The sequence below is a fragment of the Alligator mississippiensis genome, chromosome 1, assembly GCF_030867095.1.
Source record: "Alligator mississippiensis isolate rAllMis1 chromosome 1, rAllMis1, whole genome shotgun sequence".
Lineage (NCBI taxonomy): Eukaryota > Metazoa > Chordata > Crocodylia > Alligatoridae > Alligator > Alligator mississippiensis.
The window spans coordinates 186,807,762-186,835,108 of NC_081824.1; the positions used below are offsets into that span (position 1 = coordinate 186,807,762).

The window sequence follows — 27,347 nt, forward strand, 5'->3', positions numbered from 1 at the left end:
AAGCAGACAGCTGTGAGCTCTCTCTTCTATTTCCTTTGATGCCTAGTTAGATCTTTCTCTCTTCCCAAAAGATGAGAAGACAAGCTGTTTTTTTTAGAGACAACCATTCAGTGTCTTGCATGAATTTGACCCCAGACACTTACCACTATGATACTTATCCACCTTCTGGCTGTGCTAATGTTCCTGATCTCTTTCTCCTTAGCTGTTTCTGATTCAGTTCTTTTGCATTTATTTTTTTCCTTTCTCCATTGTTGAACAAGGTACAAGAGTATGTGTCTAACCTAAAATTTGTGAGTAGTGCCAATGAGCTTAATGGGGCTGTGCTCTGGGCTGCTGCTTAGACTGCTTTCTGGAATCTATGCTAGCTAAGGTGTGTCTACACCAGGGGTTAGCAACCTTTTAACAATAGTGGGCCAAACCAATGCAGCTCAGTCCCAGGATGGGCCATCATCCCTGATTGCCCCTGCTTCCCTCTACCCCCATGTGCTGCCAATTCCCCTTGTCACTGATTGCCACCAATTCCCCTCACTACCAATTGCCACACAAGTCCTGGCTTTGCAGGCCAGATAAAATATTTTTGTAGGTTGCTCACCCCTGCTCTACACTATAGTTCAATTTGCAGTTTAGACATACCCGAAGTTGGACATGCATTTAAATATTGTATTGTATTTGAGTCCAGCTGTGTTTTGTGACCCTCCCCCCCCCCCCCCCCCCGGACTTACTTTTCAAGTTAATAAGCTCCCTCTAAAGGAAAATTAGACCAAAAAAAATCCCTCCCCACCAAAAATGCCTTTGTTTTAAGGAAGCAGGTCATTTATTTCCATACAAATAAGGGCCTACCTATTGCACAAAAACTTATTCCTTTAAAATAGGCATTCTGCAATCACATTTGTTCCATGTAGGAGGCGTCTGCCTTGGAACAAATTAAGACATTCTTTCAGGCCTTTTATCTATTCTTCTGTATGCAAGCATAACAAAACTAAATACAATGCTTTAGCCCAAGATTTTCATGTCCAAAAATTACATTTCTAAGAAAATCATATAGTTATTTTAATTAATAATTGGTTTGACCAAATAAAAATAGCATTTATGGTTTTGATAGGCTAACAAAAAATAAAGTAATATGAACTCTTGTGCATATTAAAATGACACATTGTGGGGTATTATATTTTCTTTGCTCTCTATTCTTAGATTTTTAGGGTTTAAAATATATTAGCACTGATAGTTTAATTGAACTGCAAGAATGTTGCATATCAATCTACTATAAATTAGTTTTGTTCATTTACTGTTATTTCTAGGTATAATTATACGGTATGAACTTTACATGAGAGGAGTACCACAGTCTGATGGAAGTCATGTGCCTCCTGAAACTCGTATTTTCCAAAGTAGTGGATGGCTCAATCCTCAGCCAGTTGTGGAGTCTGCCAATGAAAATGCATTAACCCCACCTCAGAACAGCACCAGAGCCATTGGCCTTGAACCATTCACAGAGTATGAGTTCTGTGTCTCAGCAGTAAATATGGCTGGTAGTACATTATCACACTGGATCTCAGAAAGAACTGCAGAGGCAGGTAACTTGGTTATATTATCCCCATTCTCCCTTCCCCAACCTCACATTTATTTTTTTTAATTGTAATAAAAAGCAGTTATGATATTTGCCAAATGAGACCAAATTCTGCTCATTTCACTCATCCACAATTCACTTAAATTTGAGGGGAATTGAATATGAGAAATGTAAAAAGACTTGGCTCATAAAATCATTACTTAAAAATGCTGTTACATCATAAGTTTTAACAAACTACATCACAGTTTGGTTTTCTGAATTTTACCCAGTTTTTTCTCTGTCACTCTTTTATCTTGTTCAGACAGATATTCATTAACCTATCCCCTTTGTGAAAGGCTAGGGAATATATAGGCCTTAACATGAGCCATGAAAGTCATGCAGCTACATTACACTCAACTCAGATTATACTGTACTCTGCTTTAGGGGAAGAAATTCATTTGGGTTGAGCAGCAATTGTTTAGGCCCTGATTCAGGACAGAGAATCCCTGTTTAAAAAGGGTGTTTAAGCACAACTCTAACTATAAACATGTGGCAAAGTGGCTTCCTGAATTGGAACCTCCGGGCCTCGTTATACATTCATTTTATGCAGCTCTTGGAGCTCTTAGCCCCTGGATTGTCTGGACATTAACACCGAAACAGTTTTAAGCACAATTAGGTGGCTTGAAGTTATGCCACTCCAGGGCAGGTTTCTCTCTGATACATGTTACCCAGATCATGTTCCATTAATGTGTGACCATTTTCCATAGATGAGCTGCTGAAGTTGCAGTCCTTTAGCATCCCAGGAGGCAGTCTCCTCTCTCCCCACCCCACCCTGTTCTGCATGGATAAACTTTCCACTTCCTGAACTCTGCAGCCCAGGGGGCAGTACTAGCAACAAGTCAACTCCCCCTTCTGCCCCCATGGGTGCAATCTTCCCACTCCCAGGGGTACAACCCTGTGCAAATAGCCTGCAGAGCACATGCCAGCTAGCCAGGTCACAGGCCATGGACAAGTCCAGGAGTGGGGTCTGGGGGGAGGTAGGGGAACAAGGGGCTGGGTTGGGTCCCCATGAACTGGGGCTTCCTTCCTGGGGGAGGGCAGTGGTTTCCCCAAAAGTGCTTTCCCTCACCACTCTCGCTTCCAGGCCACCCCAGGAAGCATTATTATCATCCCCTACATCCCAATCCCAAATCCAAGTTCATTAAAACTTGAGACCTTCTTTAATTTGCTTCCTCTTGATGGTTTTTGAAATTATTATTATTATTTTTTTTTACTTCTTTTTATTTCATAGAATCATAGAAAATTAGGGTTGGAAGGTAACTCAGGAGGTCATCTAGTCCAACCCCTTTCTCAAAGCAGAACCATCCCCAAATAGATCATTCCATCCAGGGCTTTTTCAAACTGGGCCTTAAAAATCTCCAAGGATGGAGATACCACCTCCTCTCTAGGTAACCTGTTCCAGTGCTTCACCACTCTCCTGATGAGTGTTTTTCCTAATATCCAACCTAAACCTCCCTTGTTGCAACCTGAGACCATTACTCCTTGTTCTGTCATCTGTTACTGCTGAGAAAAGTCTAGCTCCATCCTTTTTATAACCACTCTTCATGTAGTTAAAGGCTGCTATCAAATCCCCTCAGTCTTCTCTTATGCACACTAAATAAACTCAGTTTCCTCAGCCTCTCCTCAGAAGTTATGTGCCCCAGCCCCAAAACCATTTTTGTTGTCCTCTGCTGGACTTTCTCCAACTTGTCCACATCCTTTCTATAGTGGGGGCCCAAAACTGGACACAGTACTCCAGATGTGGCCTCCTCAATGCAGAATAGAACAGAATAATTACTTCCCTCAATTTGCTGGCAACGCTTCTACTAATGCAGCCCTGTATGCTGTTAGCCTTCTTGGCAACAAAGGCAAACTGCTGACTCATATCCATCTTATTGTCCACTTTAACCCCAAGGTCCTTTTCTACAGAGCTGCTGCTTAGCCAGTCAGTCCTTAGGCTGTAGCAGTCCATGGGATTCTTCCATCCTAAGTGGCCCAATCCTCCAGTTTATCTAGGTCACTCTGAATCCTAGCCCTACACTCCAGTGTATCTACTACAGTGCCCAGCTTGGAGTCATCGATGAACTTACTGAAGGTGCAGTCCATCCCATCTTCCAGATTGTTAATGAAGATACTGAACAAAACGGGTCCCAGGACCGACCCCTGGGGCACTCCACTTGGTACCGGCTGCCAATTAGACATTGAGCCATTGATTGCTACCTGTTGAGCCCAACAATCCAGCCACATTTCTATCCACCTTATAACCCATTCATCCAACCCATACTTCTTTAGCTTGCTTGCTTTATCCTTCAGTGGCCAACTTCCTTCATTTCCTCACCCTTTCCTCCCCAACATTTCCTTTCTACTTCACATTTCATTACCCATCCCCATCCCATTAACTTTCCACGTCCTCCTATGTTTCTGCCTCCCCTCTTCCCCTCATCAACCCATCTCTCACACCCACTTCCCTGCACTGAGGGCAGGGATAGAAGCCTGTCTTGGTTCACCAGCCCTGTAGTGACAACTCACCTCTGTAGCTCCTAGTCAGGCCTCTGCTCACCAGGCCTCTAGAGGCAAGTGACAACAGCTGTACAGGTCATGGACAGTCAGAGAAAGTTTTTAGCCTTTAGTGTGACTGCTCCAGACTTGAACTAGCAGTAACACGATCAACATTTAAGCAGCTCAAAGTGCAACACATAACAAGGCCCTGAAGGTGCCTATACATGTGCAGTGAGGGTGTTCTGATGTGCTGTAATTACAGTGTGTCAGAAAAGACTTGATTAATCGAGTCTGTTGAAGTGTGGTAATTACCGTGCTCCAGTAGACTCCAGTGTCCTGTATATTAGTGTTCCTGCACTGAAAGATGGCAGCAGGGGCACTTTAAAGCTTGTTTTATCAGCTTAAAGCACCCCCACCACCATTTTTCAGTGCAGGGTTGTTGATACCTGTGACACTCTGGGCTTTTTAATTAGAGCAGCTCCAAGAACTTCTCTAATTAAAGCCCCCCCGCCCCAACTCCTGGAGCATGTGTATAACCACCCTTAGTCACTTTGGGCTAAATTTTTCAAGATCTCATCCCCACCATTTTATGTGTTTAACACTCAGAAGAAGGGTTGGATTTTTAAGAGCTCAGCTTTCAGGAAGCAAAATAAGGCCAGGTACCTAAAATAAGAGCTGGATTTTTCAAAGTACTCCTCTTTTAACTTGCTCTTTGGAAATAATGCTCACAAATTATGATGCTTCATAGTTTCATAGTAGCTAGGGTCAGGAGGGACCTGAACAGATCATCTAGCCTGACCCCCTGCCACAGGCAGGAATGAATGCTGGGTTCACAAGACCCCAGATAGGTGATCATCCAACCTCCTCTTGAATTTGCCCAAGGTAGGGGTGAGGATCACTTCCCTAGGAAGTTGGTTCCAGATTTTGGCCACCCTAACTATAAAATATTGCCTTCTGACCTCTAACCTAAACCCATTCTCCATCAGCTTATTACAATTGTTCCTCATCACCCCAGGTGGTGCTGGGGAGAAAAGGGCTCTACCTATTTGCTGATGATTTCTCCTGATGAGTTTGTAGGCAGCCACCAGGTCCCCCCTCAGCCTCCTCTTGCTGAGGCTGAACAGGTTTAGGTCCTTCAGTCTCTCCTTATAGGGCCTGTCCTGCTGCCCTCTCACCAAGCGGGTGGCCCTCCTCTGACCCCTCTCCAGGCTCGCCACATCCCTTGTGAAGTGCGGCGCCCAGTACTGGACACAGTACTCCAACTGCGGCCTGACCAAAGTCACATAGAGGGGGAGTATCACCTCTCTGGACTGGCTTGAGATGCACCTATGGATGCATGACAAGGTATGGCTGGCCTTGCTGGCTGCGGTCTGGCTTTGGCGGCTCCTGTTCATCTTGGAGTCAATAATGACTCCAAGATCCCTTTCTGCCTCTGTGCTTTCAAGAAGGGAAATCCACAGCCTGTATGTATGCTGTGGATTCCTTCTCCCAAGGTGCAGCACCCTGCATTTGTCTACGTTGAACCCCATCCTATTCTCATCTGCCCACTTTTGTAGTCTGTCTAAATCTAGTTGCAGCCTCTCTCTCCCTTCAAGTGTGTCCACCTCGCCCCACATCTTAGTGTCGTCAGCAAACTTGGACAGCGTGCTTTCCACTCCCTTGTCCAAGTCGCTGATGAAGATGTTAAACAGTCCAGGTCTGAGGACTGAGCCCTGGGGTACCCCACTGCTCACATCTCGCCAGGTTGAGTACAGCCTGTCCACCACTACTCTCTGGGTGTGCCCCATCAGGCAATTTTTTGTGAGAGACAGTGTAAAAGGCCTTCTTAAAGTCTAGAAAGACTACGTCCACGGCAACACCATCATCCAAGGATTTAGTTACTTGGTCATAAAAGGCAATCAGGTTGGTCAGGCAGGACCTGCCTTTGATGAACTCATGCTGATTGCCCCTGAGCATGATCTCCCCTGCTGGCCCCCACAGATGTGCTCCTTGATGATTCCCTCCAAGATCTTCCCAAATACCGAGGTGAGGCTTACAGGCCTATAGTTACATGGGTCCTCCTTCCTCCCTTTTTTGAAAATTGGGACCACATTAGCCAGTTTCCAATCCCTCGGCACTTGGCCAGATGACCACGCATTCTAATACAGCTGGGCCAAGGGCTCCGCAATGACCCCTGCCAGCTCCCTCAACACCCTTGGGTGGAGGGCAGCTGGACCTGCAGATTTAAAAATGTCTAGCCCTTCCAGAAGATCCCTAACTACATCTACACTGACTGAAAGCCTGACAGAGCTATCCCCGAGACTGTCCCTACCTCTAGTAGGTGGGATATCCCGGTCCCTGTTCAAGAAAACAGAGGCAAAGAAACTGTTAAAAATATCAGCTTTCTTGTCTGGTGTAGCCACAAGATTACCATTTGTGTCTTGCAGGGGCCCTACATTGCTTGGTGCCCTCTTTTTGCTCCCAGTGTACTTGAAAAAGGACTTTTTGTTGTCCTTAATCCTGGACGCTAGCCTGAGTTCCATCTCTGCCTTGGCCTTCCTAATAGCCCTCCTACACTTATGGGCCGAGGAGGAGTACTCCTCCTTGGTGATAGCTGCTCCCTTCCACTGTTTGTACGCTACCCTTTTAGTCCTCAGGCATTCCTAAATGCCCTTGCTGAGCCATGGGGGTTTCTGAGCACTCTTACCCACCTTGCTTCTATCAGGGACTGTTATCTTTTGGGCCTGGAGGATCGCCCCCTTAAGGTACGATCATCCCTCGTGGAGTCCCATCTCCTCTACCTTCTGGGCCCTCAGTGCCTCCCCCACTAGTCTCCTAAGCTCATTGAAGTTGGCCCTTCTCAAGTCAAGGGCTTAACTTGGAACTGCTCTTTTTTTTTTAAGTTCTGGTATTAATTACCCAAGGCAATATGCATTTAAAGCATTAAACATCTCAGTTACAACAATGATGCCCAGATTTCTGATCAAAATCATGTCCTCAGTTGTGTGATCCCAACAAGATGAGAGGCTAAGCTAAGTCCCCTTTTAAAATTGGGTTTTTTTGATTACATGTTTTGAAATGGTACATATCACAAAGTCTCAAATTTGTTCTGGAGAAGAGGTCTGTTAGTGTATTGTTTGTACATAACAGAAATGCTGTGATTTGGGCTCCTATTATTACAAGGTGATTAGTGGGGGATTTAACTGCAGTACAAACCATCTTTTTACAGGCATAGCTATCCAAGACAAGGAGAAATGCTCTGTAAGAAGGAAGAGATCTGTTAATTTCAAACCTGTCCAGCAAATGATATATCTTTTAAGATTTTAAAATATTAATCAGCTTTTGCTTTCCCCAAGTTTATGACTTTTTGCATGATTATTTTGCATGAGAGCTTTTCATTTAATGTATTTCTTACCCATATCCATCTACAGAGATATTAAAAAGGGATTAGTATATCTTTAAAACCATTAAAACCTCAAGCTTTTTAGTCTGTAGGGATAAGATTTTACTTTTACCTTTTTATGCAATTTTAGAATCTATATAAACATTTCATTTAAATCCAAAAAATACTTTTTGCCTCTAAAAAAATGGACCTGGTAATCAGTGTTATTGTCTATAACAGATAGTGCTTTACAATACAGTAAGAAAACTTGAATGACACACATTTCTCATTTATTTTATAATAAATTATCACATTTATTTGTTTTTAGCTCCCATATTCATGCTGTCTCCATCAGTATTCCCCATGTCACCGTATTCTCTCAATGTATCTTGGGAAAAGCCACAAGACAATTTAGCAAGAGGAGAAGTGATGGGGTATAGCATCAACTTAGTTACCGAACAGAAAATCTTGCCAGCACTTTCCCAGGTACTCTTATCAGTCAGTTTTTATGGATTTATTGCCTCTATAACCTGTTTGTCTAATTTCCTCATCCATTAACATATGAAATTCTCTTTTTTAATTATAATGTTGTGTGTGTTGTTAAATAGATTCTGGTGTGTCTCCATTTCAGTGGTCAGTGAAGCAATTCCTAGATGTGAGGGTCCAAATTCAGGAAAATTATTTAAATGTTCTCAAACCATGCATGTGATGGTTCTTTAAGCAGTGCATATATGTGTGTGCATGTGTGGATATGCATACAAGAGTACACACATGTATGTTTGTATATGTGTTGTTTATGTGCACATAAACCTTGAGGGTATTCAGCAATTTGCATTTTTTAAAATCCCTTTTAGCATTGTCAACTCTTGGAGTTTCAGTTTGACTCTTGGAGCAGTTACCTTCCTTTTAAAGCTCCAGGGTCTGGAGCCATGGGACTGGGCAAAAATCTCTGTTTTCAGCTGTGACTATTTTAAGGCCATACTCATTTTTGGGTGCTTGACAATATCGTTTTTAAATTTTAATTATTATGGTTAATACTATTATGCTACAAATGTAAAGAGTGAGTAAAAAAGTATTTCCTGGTAATTAGAGCAAAGGAATGGCTGCTGAGTTCTATTTCTGTCTCCAGCATGGCTTTGATTATACAATTTCTGAGTTCACTTTGCTTTATTTTGCTCATTCATAAAATAGAGATAACTTACCTACTTCTTGGGGCTGTTGAAGTGATAACTTAATTGCTTGTAAAGAGCTTTAGAGCTGGTGTTCCAAATATGTGAAATTTCTATTCCAATTTTTAGAGTTAACAAACATCCAATAAATGGTTCAACTGAACAAAAAATTCTTATGGAGATTCACCATTCTCTAACTTTTTGACAAGTGACTTTAAAATTGAGATAAAATAAGTAATCTTCCCATTAATCCTTTGTAGAAAAATTGGACCATCTCTCCTCTCAGAATTCTTTCTACTTGTGTCACTTATTCCATGATGATCAGATTTCAATATTTAATGGCAACATCATCATCTATATACTGTTTGTGGTGATAACAGCACCACCACACAGCTTTACGAGGCAATAACTTTGTTTCCTCATTTATCCACTCAGGAACTGGATTATTACCTCATAAAACAGTGTGATGGAAGTATTATTATTTAAATCCTAGCTTGTTGAGATTCTTTGAAATAATCCTCTTTCACTAATGGGCCTTTGCAAGGCTTTCCATGTTTAAATGCAAGAATCTGCAAATTCCAAGTCAAGTTTGTTATCAGTTAGCATATCATCTACTAACAGGAATTAAAACATTATTAACCAAGAATCATCTTCCAATCTGTTTTTCTTGCAGGTTTTATATATAGCTGAGGCTCATGAGCTGTCCTATATAGTGACAGAGTTAAAACCATACAGAAGGTACTACTTCACTGTTACTCTCTGCAATCGAATTGGTTGCATAACCAGTGAGCCAGGCACAGGACAAACCTTAGCAGCTGGTAAGGAAATAATCTGTATCAAAGTGCAAAGTTGACATGCAGCCTACTAATAAATGCCATTATAGATGATCATAGATTGATGCAAAGTGACAGAGAGAGGGGTTGTATTAATATAAAGTGGCTTGCTTAATTATTATTTATTTATTTGTTTGCCTTGACAGATGAAAAAAACCAACATGTTTTCCATAAAGGTTCATGCTATAGTCTAATGTCAATAAGATAGATGTGTTTCTTTTTCAATTACAAGTCTGGTCTTTTGGGCGTTTTTTTGTACACCTGTGAATTTAAATTGTGTCCATATGCAAGTCTTACTTACACTTTTTAAAGCTGGTAAATCAGTTTTTCTTTGTAAATCTGTTTGTGCTACATTTGCAAGGTAAGACATGCAAAAGTAGCAAACTTTGCAAACTGCCTAACTTATACAATAATCAGAGTTGCACATCTTTCTCGTGATTTGCACTTGCAAACTCTGACAAACTTGTGTGCATTCAATATTTGTATGCCTGCATCAAAAGCACACAGTGCATATGTGTTTGCCTATATGAATTTTTTTTTCACATCATTACGTTTTGCTGTATGGATGTGTGTATTGCATTTTAAACATACATCTGCAATACTTGAAGCATAAATTCCAATTCTGTGCTGCACATATCATTTGATGGTGGTCTGCAGAACATTGGCTGGTCACATTGCTGGTTCCTCATTTGCAGACAATATTGCTTTCACAGTATTAACTTTTCCAGGTACGCAATGGGGATGTGAAGGATGGGGATATGAAAGATGGATGGGCTAAGTACAAACATTCAAAAAATCTGAGGCAGGATAGATCAAATCTATGTGGGTTTCTCCAAACTGTGTAGATTGGATTGGGAGCAAATAAAACTTACATTTGCCCTTTGGTGTGGGAGGGCATGCAGAAGCCTGCACTACTGAGGCCAGAAGGTAGGGGGCACTACTGCACATTTCCCAGCATGCTGGAGATTGCCGAGGGCAGCTGAGCACAGCTGAATGCCTGTACCATCCCTGATTGGCTGTCAGACAAATGTCTCCCCCTGCTGTCCTGGCATCTATCAGGCAGCTGTCAGCTGCAAGCAGGCAGTGGAGGGTGGTCTGCTTGCCCCTACTCACAATGGCATGAGGGCCCCTAGGCTTTGTCTGGGGTGGAGCCACAGGGGTCCACCCAGACAGGACTGAGGTGGGGAGCAGGGCGCATGAGCTGCTTAATGTGGTTCCAGTGGCACACCCTGAATTCCCAGCCTGGGTCAGCAGGGCACAGAATTTGCCTCCCTTTTCTTGGTTCCATTCAAGGCCTGGGACCATTCACTGGAGTGGGTCCAGTAAAGGCTCACATAATTTCTCTTCTCCAGGGCCAGAGCTGAGTTTGGGGCTGAAGTTGTTCCCGTGCAGTTGCAAAGCATGGCTGCCTGCCCCACAAGGGACTGGAGCCCCACAGCTGCACAGGAAGCAGCCTCAGATGGGAATATGGTGCTGGGGCTGGTGGGGGAAATCCTGCAAGCTCTCCTCAGAGCCACATCAGTGCCTGGTCCTGGGGCTCAGATGGAACCTGGACAGGGGATGGACATTTTGGACCATGCACTGGAGCGATTTCCAGGAGGATTCACAGGATTTCCCCCCTGGATTCATAGATTCATAGATGTTATGGACTGGAAGGGGCCTTTCACCTAAGGGCTGGCTAGGTGCTTGGTTGGAGCAGCCAAGCTGCAGCTCTCTGGAAGGGAAGGTTAGTGGGAGCTACAATGTCCCCTGGGATGCTGGTGGACAACAACCTACCATTATGTGTGAGCAGACCTAGTACTGATGTTTGATTCACCAGTCTAAGCTTGATCCAGTAAGTCTAATACTACATCAATACAGGTCTATCTTAGACTGGGATCCATCACTGTTAAAGCAGTCTATGTGACCTGAACTACTGATCTGTTACAGGTATAGACCTGTTTCACCACCTAAACTGGAAAAAGTATAATGTCTGTACCTGACCATGAATAGGAGGAAGGTGGTCCTTGAAATGACCTATCCTTTGTCATGTGGTCCACAATATGAAAAAAAAAATTAGAAACTTTGGCTATATAGAAGATTTTTCTAGATGACTTGCTGTGCCCTTTGGCTATTCATAAATTACCTATGTGCTTGTTCTCAGTGAAAGAAAATGTAATTTGTCCTCTCGCTCACCATATGTTTGCATGGACATAGGTGTCTCCACAGATTTCCTCTTCTCCTCAGTTTCTGTTGCCCAGCAAGTTTCTCTTTTCTCTGGATGCTATGGCACTTTAAAAACGTTACTTTGATTCTCTTTAGACTAAATCATCCCTTTATAAACATAATTTATTCTGCATTACACACCCAATTGTTATATAGGAAATAGAGGATCAAACAGGTGCTGGCTTGTACAGCAGTATACTCCTGGAATGTCACTGTTCCAAGGGCTCTAATGGGCTAATAATCACAGATATGAATATGGCCAAATAGAGTTCTTTGTTATTATTACAAGTGTCTGATTTTGCATGTATATATCTATTAGAAGATCAAGAAGGACTAGCTCAGTTAAGCTTGACAGCTTGTTTATGATGGTCTCCTCCCCAGCTGTGTTAATACATTAAAGAAGACAGGAGAATACAAAATAGAATAGCAGTCAGATGCAGGTTTAACAGGCATTTTGTATTATAGCATTTTTCTGTTGACTGTTTTAAGATCTTGAAGTGGCCATTTTAAGAGTTGGAGGGCTCAGGATTGTTTTGGGTTCTATTAATTCTAACAATACCACTAGTGATGATTTCTCCATGTTGTATGCTTATACATTTAAAAAAAAAGAATGAAGTATGTGGATTTTGAACACCATTTTGTATAGCAGATTTTCTTGTTTACAATCCTGCCCTTAAGTGTTTAGTACCATTTCCATCACAATTTTATATTGACAACTGTTCCATCCTGGGAACATACTTTTAAAATATATATTTCATAAGCAGGCTTAAAAGAAACCCTACTCACCTCATCATTTTAAAATTAATACAAGTATAAGGGAAGCACTTGGAGAAAACATTTCTCTTAGTAGTGAAGACAGTAGATCTGATCCTGGTCCTTTATATAACACTTAGTGTGGCAAAGGAAAATTAAATCTTCCTTGAAATGGCATGTCAGTATTCCCCTGGTATGAAGAAACCTTTGCCAAAGAATTAGTTATACTACCTATATGCCACTCTCTGGCAGAGCCAGCTTGCTAGAGGTATGACTAGAGTACACTCTAGTGCAATGATCCTGAAGCCTGATACAGTTCAGCACCTTACAGTGGCCTTGAGTTTTGCTAAGTTGTGCTGGATGTTGAACTGGATCCTGACTGTCCCTTGGATAATAGTATGAGGAATGATAGCCAGCTACCTATGCACCCTGCCTCATCTGAGTGAGCACTGATCTAGTGCACTCAAGTATTTAAACCAATGTATGTGCTTGTGCATGCAATATATTAAATCTTTTTGTGTTTAAAAGGTATGCCAACGCAGAGAGCGATATAGTTGGAAGGCTAGGTTTCTCAGAGGAGTCAGGGCAGTTATGTATCAATCATAGACTCATTTCTTAGTCATCATCTTGTTTGAAGTGGTTGGCATGGATAGTTAAGGCTTGGATAAGTGAAAGGAACAGTCAGTGTTACAGAACTTCTCAGTGTTGCATGTAAAAAAAAGATAAAAGGGAAGATTGGAACATGCTACAAAAGCATGCTGTCCCCTATGTATTGGGTACAACCTCTCTATTTTCTGATTCAAGTACTGATCTGTCCTATCATACGTGAGTCCTCTTCAACATAAAGTAATCTAAGATTGAAACCATAAAACACTGTCTAGTTTAATGACAGTCAGACAACATCCTGTATTAGATACTTAAGATTGTCAGAAATATCTGGTGATGTTGATTGTCTAAATTTTTGGGCATCCAGTTTGAGGCATAGTAAAAGGCAGATTATTTTCAGAATTGACAAGTGCTTGCTCTCTGATATTATGTGCTCCTATAATCATTACTCATTTAAAAAATGCTGGTCATTACCATGATATTAAAGCAAAGAGCTGTGATGGCAAAAGATACTCCTGGCAACCTTATCATATATCCTCTTCCATTACAACTTTATTTATTTAGTACTGTAGCAGGCTTGCCTTTCAGAGCTTGGGTTGCATCCCAGGCTTGAGATTTTCCTGTTTTGATTGGTGGATGGGCTCCACCAATCAAAACAGGAAAATCTCAAGCCTGGGACTCAACCCAAGCTCCGAAAGGCAAGCCTGCTACATTACTAAATAATAAATTGGTGGAGCCCATCCACCAATCAGGAGGCAGCAAGAGGAGTTAAATCGTGTCCCTTTCCTGAGGGGAGGGGGAGAGGAGCTCCCCCTTGGACCTGATTGTAGACTGCAACACTACCAGGTCTGGAAGACTTCAGGGGTGGAGCTCTGAAGAGTATAAAAGGAGCTGCGTGCCCAGCATGAGGGAGATGTGTTGGGGACAGAGAAGAGAGAAGAGCAGGGCTTAGAAAAGCTGAGGAGAGCTGCTCAGCAGGGTGGAGCAGTAGCCCGGAAGCGCCCCTGAAGACTTTCATCTGTGGGGAACAGCGGATGGCTCCAGCAGCTAGGCTCTCGGTGTGCAGTATGGGGCACAGCATCCAGACCCTGGGAGCTGCATGAGGAGGCTCAGGTCTGCATCCTCTGGCATGTGGCCAGAGACATGGTGCACAGGCCAGTGCACAGAGCAGGATCTTTGGAGTGCTTGGGGGCTCAGGTCCCCAACCCTTGGCATGAGGCCGGGAGCTCAGTGCAAGGAGTCCGGGAGTAGGCTGAACCCAGTGCTGTATGAGGTGGCTCGGCCCTCCAACCTGTATCAAAAGTTTGAGTCCAGGGAGCCAGACAGTGCTCGGGCTACTGAGCCAGCAGACAGGGCCAAGCCAGAGGCCCCAGAAGCCCTGCATAGCAGAGCCCTGTTCCAGAAGACAGCAACTCCCCAAAGCTCACCACAGGTGAGAGAGCAGCTTGGCACAGAGGACAAAGGCCACCCTCCAGGGCTGGGAGCGGTGAGTTGCAGGGAAAAAGAATTCCCACAGGGGAGGGGGAGTCCCCCCTGGTTAGTTAAGGTCTCCTAAAAGTGGAGGTCTCACTGAGAGGGCCCCCCTAAAGTTACCAGCTTCCTTGCAGGGCTTGGGAAAAGCCCAAGGGCATTGGGGTTTCCCCTTGGGATTAAGTTTATCTTTGAGGTTCTTGTACCATAAGTGGTGTGATGTTGTGCCTTATATTTTGTGAACTCTCATGTTTGTAAATTAATAGATGAGTAGAGTCCTAGGACTTTGCTGGGACCCCCTGTTGCTATTATTTCACCAGTTGTTTATTTGTGTTTATTTGTGGCTTATTTATTGTTCACCTATACTTATCTATAGCTTATCAGTTGGCTATCTATGTTTATTTTGGGGTTTATCTGTTTCAGATCAGATACTTACCTATGACTTACCTGTATCTGGAGCACTAGTATAAGGTTTTATAGCATTTACCCAGAGGGTATTGTTTATGTTACTGGTTTAGATATCATATATATATATATATATATATATATATATATATAGTACATATGTTTATATCTATGTTTCTTTTCCTTGTGATAAGTCTATAAAAATTTATTTACATTAACTTAAGTCCCCTGACTTCCCTGGCCTGGTTCTATAGGGACAGAGGGAAACTGAGCGGTCTGTAGTTCCCCCGCTGCACAGCTGCCAGCTAACAATTCCCTTTAATTGGAGAAGGGGAGTATATACCTGAGTATACCTGGGCTATGGTGCCTTTTGCTTAAGACATGAAAAGGAATGACAGAAGAACACAGCAACAGGGGAAGAAAGTAGGCATCAAATTAGTAGAAGCAGCAACATTCAGAGGAGGAAAAGTGACAGCTTTTGAGATGTAATTTAAAATTGTAAGAAAAAGAGACAGAGAAGATGACTACTATATATCTCAGGCACTGTCCAGTAGTGGAACTTACCAAAAACAAGACACAACAGTAATTTTCCAGGTCTTTACATCATAGCAAATCCTTAGAACCATGATTTAACAATAGTGTAAATAATCTTGAAATAAATTTTAAAACAAAGCCCATCCCAGGATGGGTTCATTGCAGGAAAAAGAACCTGGATGTGTAAGAAGTAAAGAAGAGTGAGGGAGTTGAATAGCAAAGTAAAAGGAAAAAAGTGAGGAAAAAAAAAGATTAGGTAAGCATACCTGGTTCTAGGCTGACAGTAGTGATGAAGAAAATTTGGGAAAACTGGTGCAATAAGATATGAAGGGGAAATATCACAACCATGCCAAGACAATAAAGGAGAATACTGAGCTCTGAAAGGCAAAACCCTTTCCTTTATACACATGGGAGGGAAATATTGAGTACAAGAGTTAGATCCTGGATAAGAGGATATGTTCAGATTTAAGACCACAAACAGCTATCTTTTTAAAAACAAAGCCAAAAAAATAGCAGTTTCTTTATTCAGAAAAGATGGGTAGAAAAAATAATTTCATTGCCCAATAAATTGTATCTTTACTTGGCATGAACTTTTCCTCTACACCCTATTCTGTTTTGTGTTCTTAGCTGCAGTGTTAACCCACGAAAAGTTAAAGGTCTTGGCTGATAAATGCAACGTGAGTTTTCTCTTAAATATTTGGACTGAAAATATAAGGACTAAGTTTGAGTTTCATTTGTCTCTTCTACTTACTGGGCACATCTACACATGCACTTTAATGCACAGTAGCCTTTTTACTGCTCATTAAAGCGGCATGTAAAAAACCATTCTATTATACTAATGCACAGTAAAATAGGCTTCTGTGCATTAAGCACCACCTAAAAAGTGTGTGCTTGCTCTACTATGCATGAGCACAGGCCAATGCTTATTCATTTAATACCTCACATTAGAGGGTGCCTGCACGTGAGCCAGGAGGCTGCTCTGATGCCATGTAATTATAGCACGTCAGAGCAGACTTGATTAATCAAGTCTGCTGGAACATGATAATTACTGTGCTCCAGCCAGCCTCTCTCTCTCATGTATCAGCATCCCCACACTGAAAAATTGGGGTGGGCACTTTAACTAAAACTGTTCAATGAGCTTTAGATAAAACCTCCATGCTGTCATTTTGCAGCATGGGGAGACTGATACATGAGAGACTGCTACATAAGACTCCTCTCTTGCCCCACTCCCAGAGCACGTGTAAAAATGCCCAGAGGTACTAAACTTAATGTACATTAGGAAAAGAGCATTAATACACATGTAGACTCAACCACTGAGGTCAAAAGAGTTCCACAAATGTAACTTAGAATAGAATCTGCCTGTAAATATACAAGACCTCCATTTTTTAAATGTGAATATCTACAGCCAAATCATACTTTCAGCTTCATACTACAACTCTCATTGTTTTCAAATTCCTGATGACTTTTGAGCGCAGAACTTGCCTGTTACCTATTACTTATAATAGTTCTTAAAGCCTATTATTATTATTATTAATTTTTTTTCACAGGGATTTTCTGTTCTCTTTTTTAGTTAGATCTTTATGTAACAGATCAAATTTTCAGTTGCTGTAAACGGAGGTAGTTTCATGGAGACATGTGAAGCTATGTCAACTTCCACCAATGGAATATTGGTCCCAAGAAAATATTTTCAAAAAATGTTGCTGCATAAAAAAATATGAATACTTGCATTCCTCCTTGTGCATTCTAGTGAAATTGGGAAGTTACTGTGCAGTAAGTGGTTTTTAGACCGGCATCTGCAGATGTAGGCATTACAGTGCAGTAACGCTCTGTGTGTGCACTGACTTGGGAATAAAGTTATTCCCAAGTCAGTCCACACAAACAGGGTTACTAAGCAGTAAGGTGTCTACATGTGCCAGACTGAGCAGCCATGACTCGAGTAAATTTGCTACCTGTAAATGATGTAGGTAGCAAATTTACTCCTGAGTTGTTACTGTTTGTGTGGACTGACTTGGGAGTAACTGCATCATGTAGGTAGCAAGTTTACTCCTTAGTTGACATAAATTGCCATAATTATTGTGCAGTAAGGGCATGCATATATACATGTGTACCCATACTGTGCAGTAATTTTAAGTTATGGCACACGTGTAGATATGTGTCAATGCATGTATAGATGTGCCCACTGATACTGAGCATTTCTAATTCATTTTTGAAGTCAGGTCATTGGTGAAGCAGGAACATTTTAGCATTATATGTACACGATACAGTACTCACAAACACAAAACATGCAGGTGCTCCAAAATTTGCTGTCAGGCAAGTCAGACACAAAAACATTTATCTTTTTTTCCCCCCTCAAGTTTGTGACATTTCAGCAGAAAGGAATTAGCTGTGTGAGGACTATACCAGTATAGCAATTGCTTATCCTACAGATCTCAATATCAAATAGTCAAAGCATGCCTTAAACAATCTATAGAGCTATGTTTCATTAACTACTATGTGATTGAACTTACTTTTCGTAATTAAGTTTGTCTTTCATTTGTCCTTTTCTAAGATTTTTTTTACACTTGGATTTTAGAGCATTATTTAGAGAAGAGGTACCAAAACCGAGCCTCAAGATTGCTGCTATTTACCCCAGCACATTGTATTTCTGATCCTGTGCTTTTGATGGCAATTACAGGGTTCAGAAGCTAATTTGTAGAAGATATTCTTCCAGCAGCAGCTGCATCTGGCTTCTTGGCAGACTCCTCAAGCAGTTGTATTGGTGGCTATGGAGTTGCCTCTGGGTTTACTGGGATAATGATGCTGATGGCCTGTTTGTGCTGTCTTATACACCTTGATGCCATTTTCTTTTTGATTACCCTTTTAATCTGAGCAATTTGCCCATTTTTATCCGCTTACGAATAAAGTCCAGTGCAAGCCCTTTTGGAGTGCAACATTCCATTTACAGTAACAATGAATCATTTGCTTATACCCATCATAGGTTGCTTTTCTGCACAATGCTGTGCCTCAGTTTTAAAACCACCCATATCCCATTAAACAGGTAATTAGCAGTGCATTAAGTTTTTTCTCTGTTTCAAAAGTAAAATATGATGGTTGTTTGCTTCTGGTCTGAAAACACACATTGTTTTGCATGCATGTACATAAGTCTTTTCATTATGAATAGGACCCAAAGTGATTAAACAAGCACTCTTAATATGTTAATTTATAATTTTAATTACAACAATCTTGTATATATAGTCATTAGTGAATACTAATATAAATATTTTTCTACCTTTTTATTCATAATGCATAAACCAATCATCCAGTTTCTTCTCGGCAGTTGCCTGTTTTCGTTTCATAATACAATCTTTGTTCTTAGTTATGAATGCATTTTGTTCATTCCTGTCGTGAATAATCCCTCATTAAGCTAGTCACTTTCTGCTCCATGCTAAAAAGGAAAAATTATCATGCAAATGTGGCATGCCGTATTAAAAAGCACATTACCAAACACTTTTGTTGCTGTCCTTCAATTAGTTTCCCTTCTTTGAATTTAATTTCATTTGTTGTTAAACTACTGACTTGATGTATGGACTCATGAATTTGAGGCTGCTGCCAAGAATGTAGACGGGGGGGAAAAAAATCAAAGCCTCTTCAGAAAGCTGCAGAGGCAAAGCTGAAATGAATTTGCTTCACCTTTGACAAAAACACTTGAACAGCACTGGAATCCTCTGATGATTCAGCTTGGCTAATTATCCAATTATTTATTTCAAGAATAAAGGCACTTTTTTACAATTAGAGAAGTGTAAAGTAATCTGAGAAATTTGGTAATGACAGATGACTTAAGTAACTTCTGAGATAAACAGTATCTGCTCAAACTTGTCTTGCCAAGTGTTCAAGCTGTAGTTAAACTGCTCTTTGAGCCTCAGTAAAATAGTAGGAAGCCAAAAGTTATTTGTTTGTTCTCCCAGCAGAACACATATTACACTGCAGAAATTAGCTCAAATTATTCTTTTGCCGGTATGTCAAATTTGCATGGTTTTAAAGCTGTGTTTAAGTTGTATTTCTCTTGATTAAAAGCTTTTGGTTCAAAGCAATACTTTTTAATTGCCTAATGATATAAGTCAGTTCTTAGGAAAGAACCGTGCATTTAGGAGTTCATTTGCAATATAACTGAAAAATTCATTGCATGGCAGTAAAACAATTTACTGTTAATTACAAGGAGAAGAATTTGCTGTACCATGCTCACAGATTGCCATGAATCATGCAGCACTCCTAGAGATTTATAACAGATGTGTAAGTGGGATGAATTAGCAGGGTTTAATAACAGAGACACAAATCATGCAGACTTCAAGGAGCTTTAATTGATATACTAGAATGTGACGGGCATGAATCACTCAGCCATTCAACAGCACTGTAACATATGGTCAGCTCAATATGCTGCATCTTAAATCGGTTGGTGAGTCGTTGGTTGTCCCATATGGTGGAAGCAATATATTTTTCATGATTTAAAAAAAAAATACTGTATATTACATCTATTTTTAAAGATATATGATTATAACACATGCATGTTGTTATTAGATAGTTTCTTGACAGCCATTATGGGTATCTTTGAATTTTGCTTTAACATAAAAATTTCCCTCCCAAATGTTGTAAACATTCTCCTAAAAGGTCTGAAATGATTCTCTGAAGGAGGACACAAGCACTATTTCTTAACTCATTTACTGCTGACACATTGATTCTATTTATTTATTTATTATTAGATTTATAGGTCACCCTACCCAAAAGCAGCTAAGGACAGCTTACTGTGGAGTGTGTTGGAAAGCAGAGTTTGTACTGGGCATGCTATAGCAGTTGTAAGGTCTTGCAGATCAATAGCAGTAAGGATACTGAAGGATGTCTGGCTCTATCCACACATTTACTTTCAAGCTAAATAAAACTAAAGTAAATATGATGGCCTCCTGAAATTTTCTCCCCAAAAAACAGTTGTTAGGTTCATGACCACTCTCATTTGTATAGGTTACATTATGAACTCTAATGGAAAGCAATCAAAAGTGTATGTATTTATGTCCTTTACTGTTACTGCTACCTTTTGAAGTAGCACAAGCACTTCCTGAAAACCTTAAATTCCTAATTGCAGGGTAATATTTATGGGTACACAATCATCTACATGAAAGACACTGAAAATTATTCATTCAAACTTATGTAAGCATGTAGACTGGTAAAGATTTAGTAGCCTTGGTGTGAACACATTATTATTGGGACAGGAATCTGGCAGTCTATGGAAAAGCCATAGTGCCTATATTAGTAAACCTGACAGACTTGTGAAAAGAATATTGTATCCTTAGAACTGTGGCTGCCAGAATTTAATGTCAACAATTAAAATTTATTTTGATCCTTACCTAGTGTTTATTACTGTTTGTATACACAACAGACCTTACTAATACAGAGATGCACTATTAGATGGAATTACCATCTGTTCAGAGTGAAATGCTGGCATCTGTCTTAGATTCTAAAACTAAAATGATATTATTTCAAACAAAACAGAATTAACTGCTTTTCACTTACCAACTTCATATGTGTGTGTGTGCTCACACACATGGGAAAGGCTTATTTGTAATGACCTATGTAGCAACATCTATATTTAGATATATGACTTTAACATAAACGTATGGGCCATCTGTCTTTATAGGTCTTTTTTGTGCCCTCTGTTACACAGTGGCATGCAGCAATCATGGGCTTTTAAATACTGTTTTATATTTATAATATATTAAGCATGTATTATATAGCAAGACATTAAAACCACATAATTAAAATATACAAAATGTGACTTTGAATCTACTAAAATACAGTAAGCTCATTATTTTGACAGATGTGTCTTAACAGAATGTGACTGAAAAAAATTAAATAGGTAAAATTATAGTCAATTCATCTTCACAAAGTAGCTACAGGTACCACAGTGACACCTTTAGGAAAATTTATACTGTATCTTTTAGGCTTGAATATTTTTAATTTCAGTGTTTAGTAGCATAAAGGTCCAATGTTAGATTTATTTTCACTTTTTTTTGTTCTGGACTTTGGTAGTAATGTATTAAGAATACTGTTATTGTGGGCAAGCAAGAGAATTCTCAAGTCCCAAGGACATTGTATTTTAAATACGAATGTTATAGCAAAGATGTTACTTTCTGAAAGGCTAGGCTTCTATTCCATATATCACAAAATAATAAATTGTGTCATGCCAGTGTTTAATGCGTGTACACAGTGCATTAACTGTAACTGTAGTACATTTATTTGTGCTAGAGGAGACTTGAAAATGATTAAAAAATCAATACTTCCCTGTCAGAGAAGCAAGTGTTACGATGCATTTAAGTAGTTAATTGCATAAGCCCCATAAAAGCTTCAAGTTTGGGTAGCAGGGATGCCATAATTACAGTCCAAGCAACTGCCACTTATTAACGGTGGACTTTTAAGGGAGATACAGTTGTTGTCATAACTGTGACTATGTGTTGGCTAACTGTGTACAATTTAGGGATAATGAATTTTAGCATTTGTGTTTTAGCATCAGTAAGCCAAACCAAAGGGCTCAACCTCTGTGTTCATGTTTAAAATGCTGACGTTCACCAATTCTCTTCAAAGGTGAAGTTTTGATTGTTAAGCCATGTGTTCTATTTAAACCTGTGCATTAATACTACGATTCACTAATGCTCTGCCCTACTTATTCAGGGAAAGCTTATGACCTCACGCTGCACTGCTTGACATGGTAAATTTCTAACGTATCATGTGATACTAATTAGACTGTGAAGTCATAAATGATGGTTAAACAGGAATTTACAACCCATAATGTGTTTGGTGTTTGTGGGGAGGGATTATCTTCAAGAGGAATATTTATCAAGTAGGAAGAAAAGAAATAATAATATCCTACAGGTTAATGAAAGGAAGGAAAAACATATTACTGATCCCGTAAAGGCAAGAATAGATATTACTAATTCATTTTAAATAAAACTCTGTACAATGAACTCATACACTAGCATTTTGTAAAGCAATAGATTAGATTGTGAAGACCTGCATTTTAGTCCCTATAATAATATTCCTGAAAAGAGTTTGGTGGCATATACTAAGTCATAATGGAAACAGGCAAACTTTAACATGTTCTCCACTGTCTCTTTACTTGTGCATAAAGTGAACTTTTAGTTGTTAAATATGTATTAATGTCACAGTGAAAGTGAGAGAAAGGGGCTTGTTAACAATATAAAATGAATATGGATTCCATAAATAGTAAAGAACCGATTGTACATCACCCATGCACAATAGGTAGTTCCACTGTTTTGCTGCTGATCAGTTCCTCTCACACCTGCATGACCGTCACTTCATTATCCAAACAGGTCATGCTGCCCTCCAGTGGCTTAGTGTACAGTGTTTTTAAAAAACGTAAAGAATGTATTTCATAATTCGACTATAGATTGACCCATCCGTTTGTCCTAGTAATAGGGAAACCATTGTAATAGCGTAAAACTCTATCTCATGCTGATACTTTCAGATGCAATCTTGTTTCAGCTTCATAGAGTCTTGCAGCAAACCAGTTTTCAGGCAAGGAAGTCAAAGCAACATTCCTTTGTGTTGGCTATTATCAGTGTACATGAAGACTGCTTATTGAATGATATACTATGAGGAACAGAAAGGTTAATACTAGAGTGCAATCACTCATGTACTGACCCTCAATACTCTGCTGTGTTCTTTCTGTCCTGGATTAGTTCATCTAGTGGCAAAAGTTTTGTAATATTATATACCAAGATGTTAAAATATACCTGGACCTTGTTAAGGAGTCAAATTCCTCCTCTGAACTTGGGTTCTAGCTCTTTATTGAGCCTTTTCTATGGGGCATGTGCCTTCAAGGAACCCTAGAGAAATCAAAGCAGGATTTAAACCTAAGAGTTTAATCATGGAGATAAAATCAACTCTGTTTGTATGAAGGAGTTACTTCAGATTTTTAAGCCTCCGCAGGGTTTATATAACCCATTTTCTGTGTTCAAAGCACAATAGGGAACCATGTCTGAGGAATCAAATGAGGCACTGCTACTGGGCTGAGAGTAGGCATCTCTAAATATTATGGCCACGCCCAAACGAGAAAGGCTGTGAGGTATGTGGCCCCGCAGACACTAACCGCACATTCAGCTGTTCTGACTGTACTACATACTGCACATTCAACAAGGGAGCAGTGCAGTAGGTGGGTGGGGAGGGGGGCTGACCCCTCAATATCCAGGGGTCAAAAAAAACCCATGCAAAAAAAAAAAAAAGTGAAGCAGCGATTGTGGCAGCAGTATGTGCCATTCAAAACCAGAGCCTGGCCACCCGGAGCCACGCTCCAGCTGCCAGCCAGGCTTCAAGCGGCAGGATCTCCACTGCTGCAGTCCCAGGAGCCCAGGTAAAGCTGCTAGGGCCAGCCCCAGCCTCCTCTACCCCACCTGGGTTAACCTGCTGCACATCAGAGGACATGTGGCACAGGCATTTGTGGGAACAATTAGAGGTAACAGGGTATGCCGCTGCTAGTTGTCCCCAGGTAACCAAACATGCACAATGTTTGGTCTCTGGGGAACCAAACATCCCCACTCATGTGGACATGGCCTGTGAGGCTTTCCATTAGTTCCATAGCAGAGCAGAGGGGTTCTGTGGAGATTTGCGTTTACTGTTTAGTAGATCAGAAACTGAAACAGGATCCCTTATACACAATCTATTGTGCAGAATAAAATAAGTCTATGTTTTGCTGATACTTTCAGAGATGCAATGTTATTTCAGCTTCATGTAAGTAAAATAACAAACTGTGTAATAAAATAAAATAATGTAGTCTGGACAGTGATGCATATGTAACAATTTTTTTTTTCTATACACAGCTCCAAGAAAACTTAATGCCCCTCATCCTGAAGGAGTAAACAACACAACGGTAAAGATAATTTGGAATGAACCTAAAGAACTTAATGGGCCTTCTCCCATCTACCAGCTGGAAAGGATGGATTCATCTTTAGCTTCATCGAGTGTAGAAGTAATGAAAGGAATCCGTTTCCCAGGAAATGGATATTTCAAATTCCCTAGTTCGGCTCTTCCTGCCAATATGTACTTTACAGGTAAATGAGTTTAAATTACTTACACAGTGTTCAGATTGTACTCTGTATTTGTTTTACCATTCAATATAATTTTTTATTGCAAAGTCTTTGGATTTTAGTTTACAAGCATAGCGTGATTCTTAGTTGCATAAAGACCACTTTAGCTCTGTTAAGTCTATAACTGAATGCATTCATTTGACTGTTACAAAATCTCACATAACGAGCCTGTAGAAAAACTTATTGGACATGTGGGATTTTTATTCCCTTGGACTCAAAGACTGGGACACAAACCATGGTATATGCTGCTGCAGACTTCGCAAATCTTTCAGTGGTAAGTATAAGCTGGGGTTTTTTTTATATCTCTGGGGTGGGGGGAGGGGATGGAGAAGCTCACCAGTGAATGTACTACCAGTTCTAGAACACATTTCCTCCTCTTCTATCTTTTAGGTTTCCTTTGGTGGTCTAAAAACTGGAAAAAACCCTCTTTGCCCAATTCCTCAGAGAGATTTTTCCTAGTGTTCTGAGAGTTAATCTGCCTAAGAGTTCAGGGGACACAATATGATGTGATTATGAATACCAGTATTCTGGATGTGTGTTTGTATAATGGGGAGCTGTCAATCTGTCAGAATTTCTGGTACTAATAATTATACAATTTCTGGGCCACTGTCAATCATAATCCCTCTTTCTGACTGCATCTAACATAGGACAGTAAGGTTTTCCAGTGGAAAGCCTGTAAATTTCATTGCGCTCTCCTGAAAGAATCAGTTTTTACAAATGCCTTCAGTTTAAGAATGAGGCAATTGTACATTTCTAGGGCATCAATGGAAAGTTGGGTTACCTGAGAAGTGTCCAGGTCTAACTGATCAAGTTATTTTGTGACGCCAGCTCATGGAGCAAATTGAATCTGATTAAAAAGGTGAAGGTTGAAGCAATCACTTCCTTTGGTTACCTGTTACGTGCTGACTTGAGCGGTGCCAAATTTTAGTCTTGTACCATATTTACCCGAATCCAAGATGGCTCTAAATTTAAGACAACTGCCCCTCTATAAATGGAAAATCCATAAATTTCTTATACTTTTCTATGCATAGAATGTAATTTTTGGAGGACTGTCTCTATATTCAGCCTTACCATCACTCTAGTAGGGAAAGCAGGGGTAGGGGATCAGGTGTCTGGGGAGGCAGTAAAGGGACAGGTGGTGGGGGAGGCATATGGTGGGCCTGTAGTGGGGGAGGCAGTGGGGTGGTAGGTGGTGGAGAAGGAGGCAGTGAGGGTGACAGGGCTTCACTTACTCTCCCTTGTTGCTGCCCCCAAAGCCTTTCCCTCCTTCCCAGCAAACCACAGTCTCTGCTTCCTGCAGTCGCCTCCTACCCCTTACCCTTCCTCTGCATGGGCAGGTTTCATCCCTGCCTCAGCCTGAGCCTGTAGCAGAAGTGTGGAACCAGCATCACTGCTACGGGGCTGGGCTGGGGCTGTGCCCTGTGCCCCAGGCTGCAGTGTGAATGGAGCCTGATGACTCAGGTGAGAGATGGAGGGCAAGGAAGGTAAGGGCCCAAGGCTGGTGGGGGTGCAGGGGGCAGGCATAAGCAGCAGAGGGAAGACAGGGGAAGTAAGGTGGGGGTGGGAGATGGGGCAGGGGTTGCAAAGGTAGTGTAGTGGGCAGGCAGCAGCTGTAGCTGCAGCTCCAGCCCTGACCTGGGTTTGGGGCCAGGGCCAGAGCCAGAGCTGTATCAGCTTCCCCCACCCCTCACCACTACCTAGTACATGATTTCAAAACAAGGGGCTTTCCCTCCCAGGTTAAATGAGGGGGTGGCAGGGGGGAGGAAATCTTGTCTTGGAATCAATTAAGTACAGTATCCTGTTAGTTTGCTCAGTACCAGTATGTCAGTTAAAAGTCTGCTCATTCTTGTCACTCTATTTTAATATGTTTTAAATACTGTAGTGTTTCAAGAGTTGCTTCTCTGATTATGCATGACAAACCTGTAACAACAGTCAGTAGGCTTCACTTTTCACCTCAAATAGCTTGATGTTAGTTTCCCTAATACTAAAGTCTGTGCCTTCTACTGCGTGTTTTCTGAAAGTCTTTTATTTGTTCATCCCATGGTTTTCTTGCATTGTTGCAATCTACTTTTTAGCAAAATTAAGGGGTGCAGTTTATCTTATGAAGCTTACAGTCTGTTTCTTCACTCCAGCAGAGATAGATATTGCGCCCCCATTGGTCTGAACCAAGACAAATAATGGTGGATATTGCTTTCAATCTCTGTATGCTTCTGCTCAAAAGCCCTTGATTATCTTATTTTCTTTCAGTGTCTGGGATAGCTAGCTGGGCTTGTTAAAGTAAATGTCTCCTTGTTATGCCTTCTGGTTTACATATCCAAGGGCCAGATCCTCCAGCAATTTTGTTCTCTTTATAGAAGCTGAGAGCCATGGGCTCAGAGAAGCATCTTTGGAGATGGATGAAATAGACTCACGGATGTTGGTTAGAAGAAGATGTTAAAATAAAAACCCCTTCATATTGCTGTGGATTAATATGAATTGTTAATTGCTTTGAAATGTGATCTTTTTGTGAAGACCAACTGTTAGTTACAGTATATAGAGATGGGCTGGGACTGAAATGTGTTAGGCAAGTTGTCCAGACATCTGCAGATAATGCCCAGCAATTAGGTTAAATCAGCCAGCTTGGTATTGTATGTATCTGACAATTCAATAAATTACCCAGAAATAAAAATATGGGTAGTTTCTTGTTGCAAATTATCTGGATTCAGTACCTCTTCCAAGATGTGATGCAGGGAAAAAATTGAAGTGGGAGAAGATCAAAAGAAAGAATTGTAAGGAGTGTAAAATAATATTTTAAATTGTTCT

General features: G+C 40.7%; 1 protein-coding gene across 1 annotated transcript in view; it reads left to right on the plus strand.

Annotated features, from left to right (window-relative positions):
• USH2A (usherin) overlaps positions 1–27,347 on the plus strand; it is a 642,051-nt gene that overhangs the window by 132,583 nt on the left and 482,121 nt on the right. Inside the window, exons 17-20 of the mRNA XM_059717779.1 lie at positions 1,299–1,571; positions 7,771–7,928; positions 9,285–9,429; positions 24,279–24,509. Coding sequence (XP_059573762.1) covers positions 1,299–1,571; positions 7,771–7,928; positions 9,285–9,429; positions 24,279–24,509 — 807 coding nt within the window. The remainder of the gene's footprint in view (positions 1–1,298; positions 1,572–7,770; positions 7,929–9,284; positions 9,430–24,278; positions 24,510–27,347) is intronic.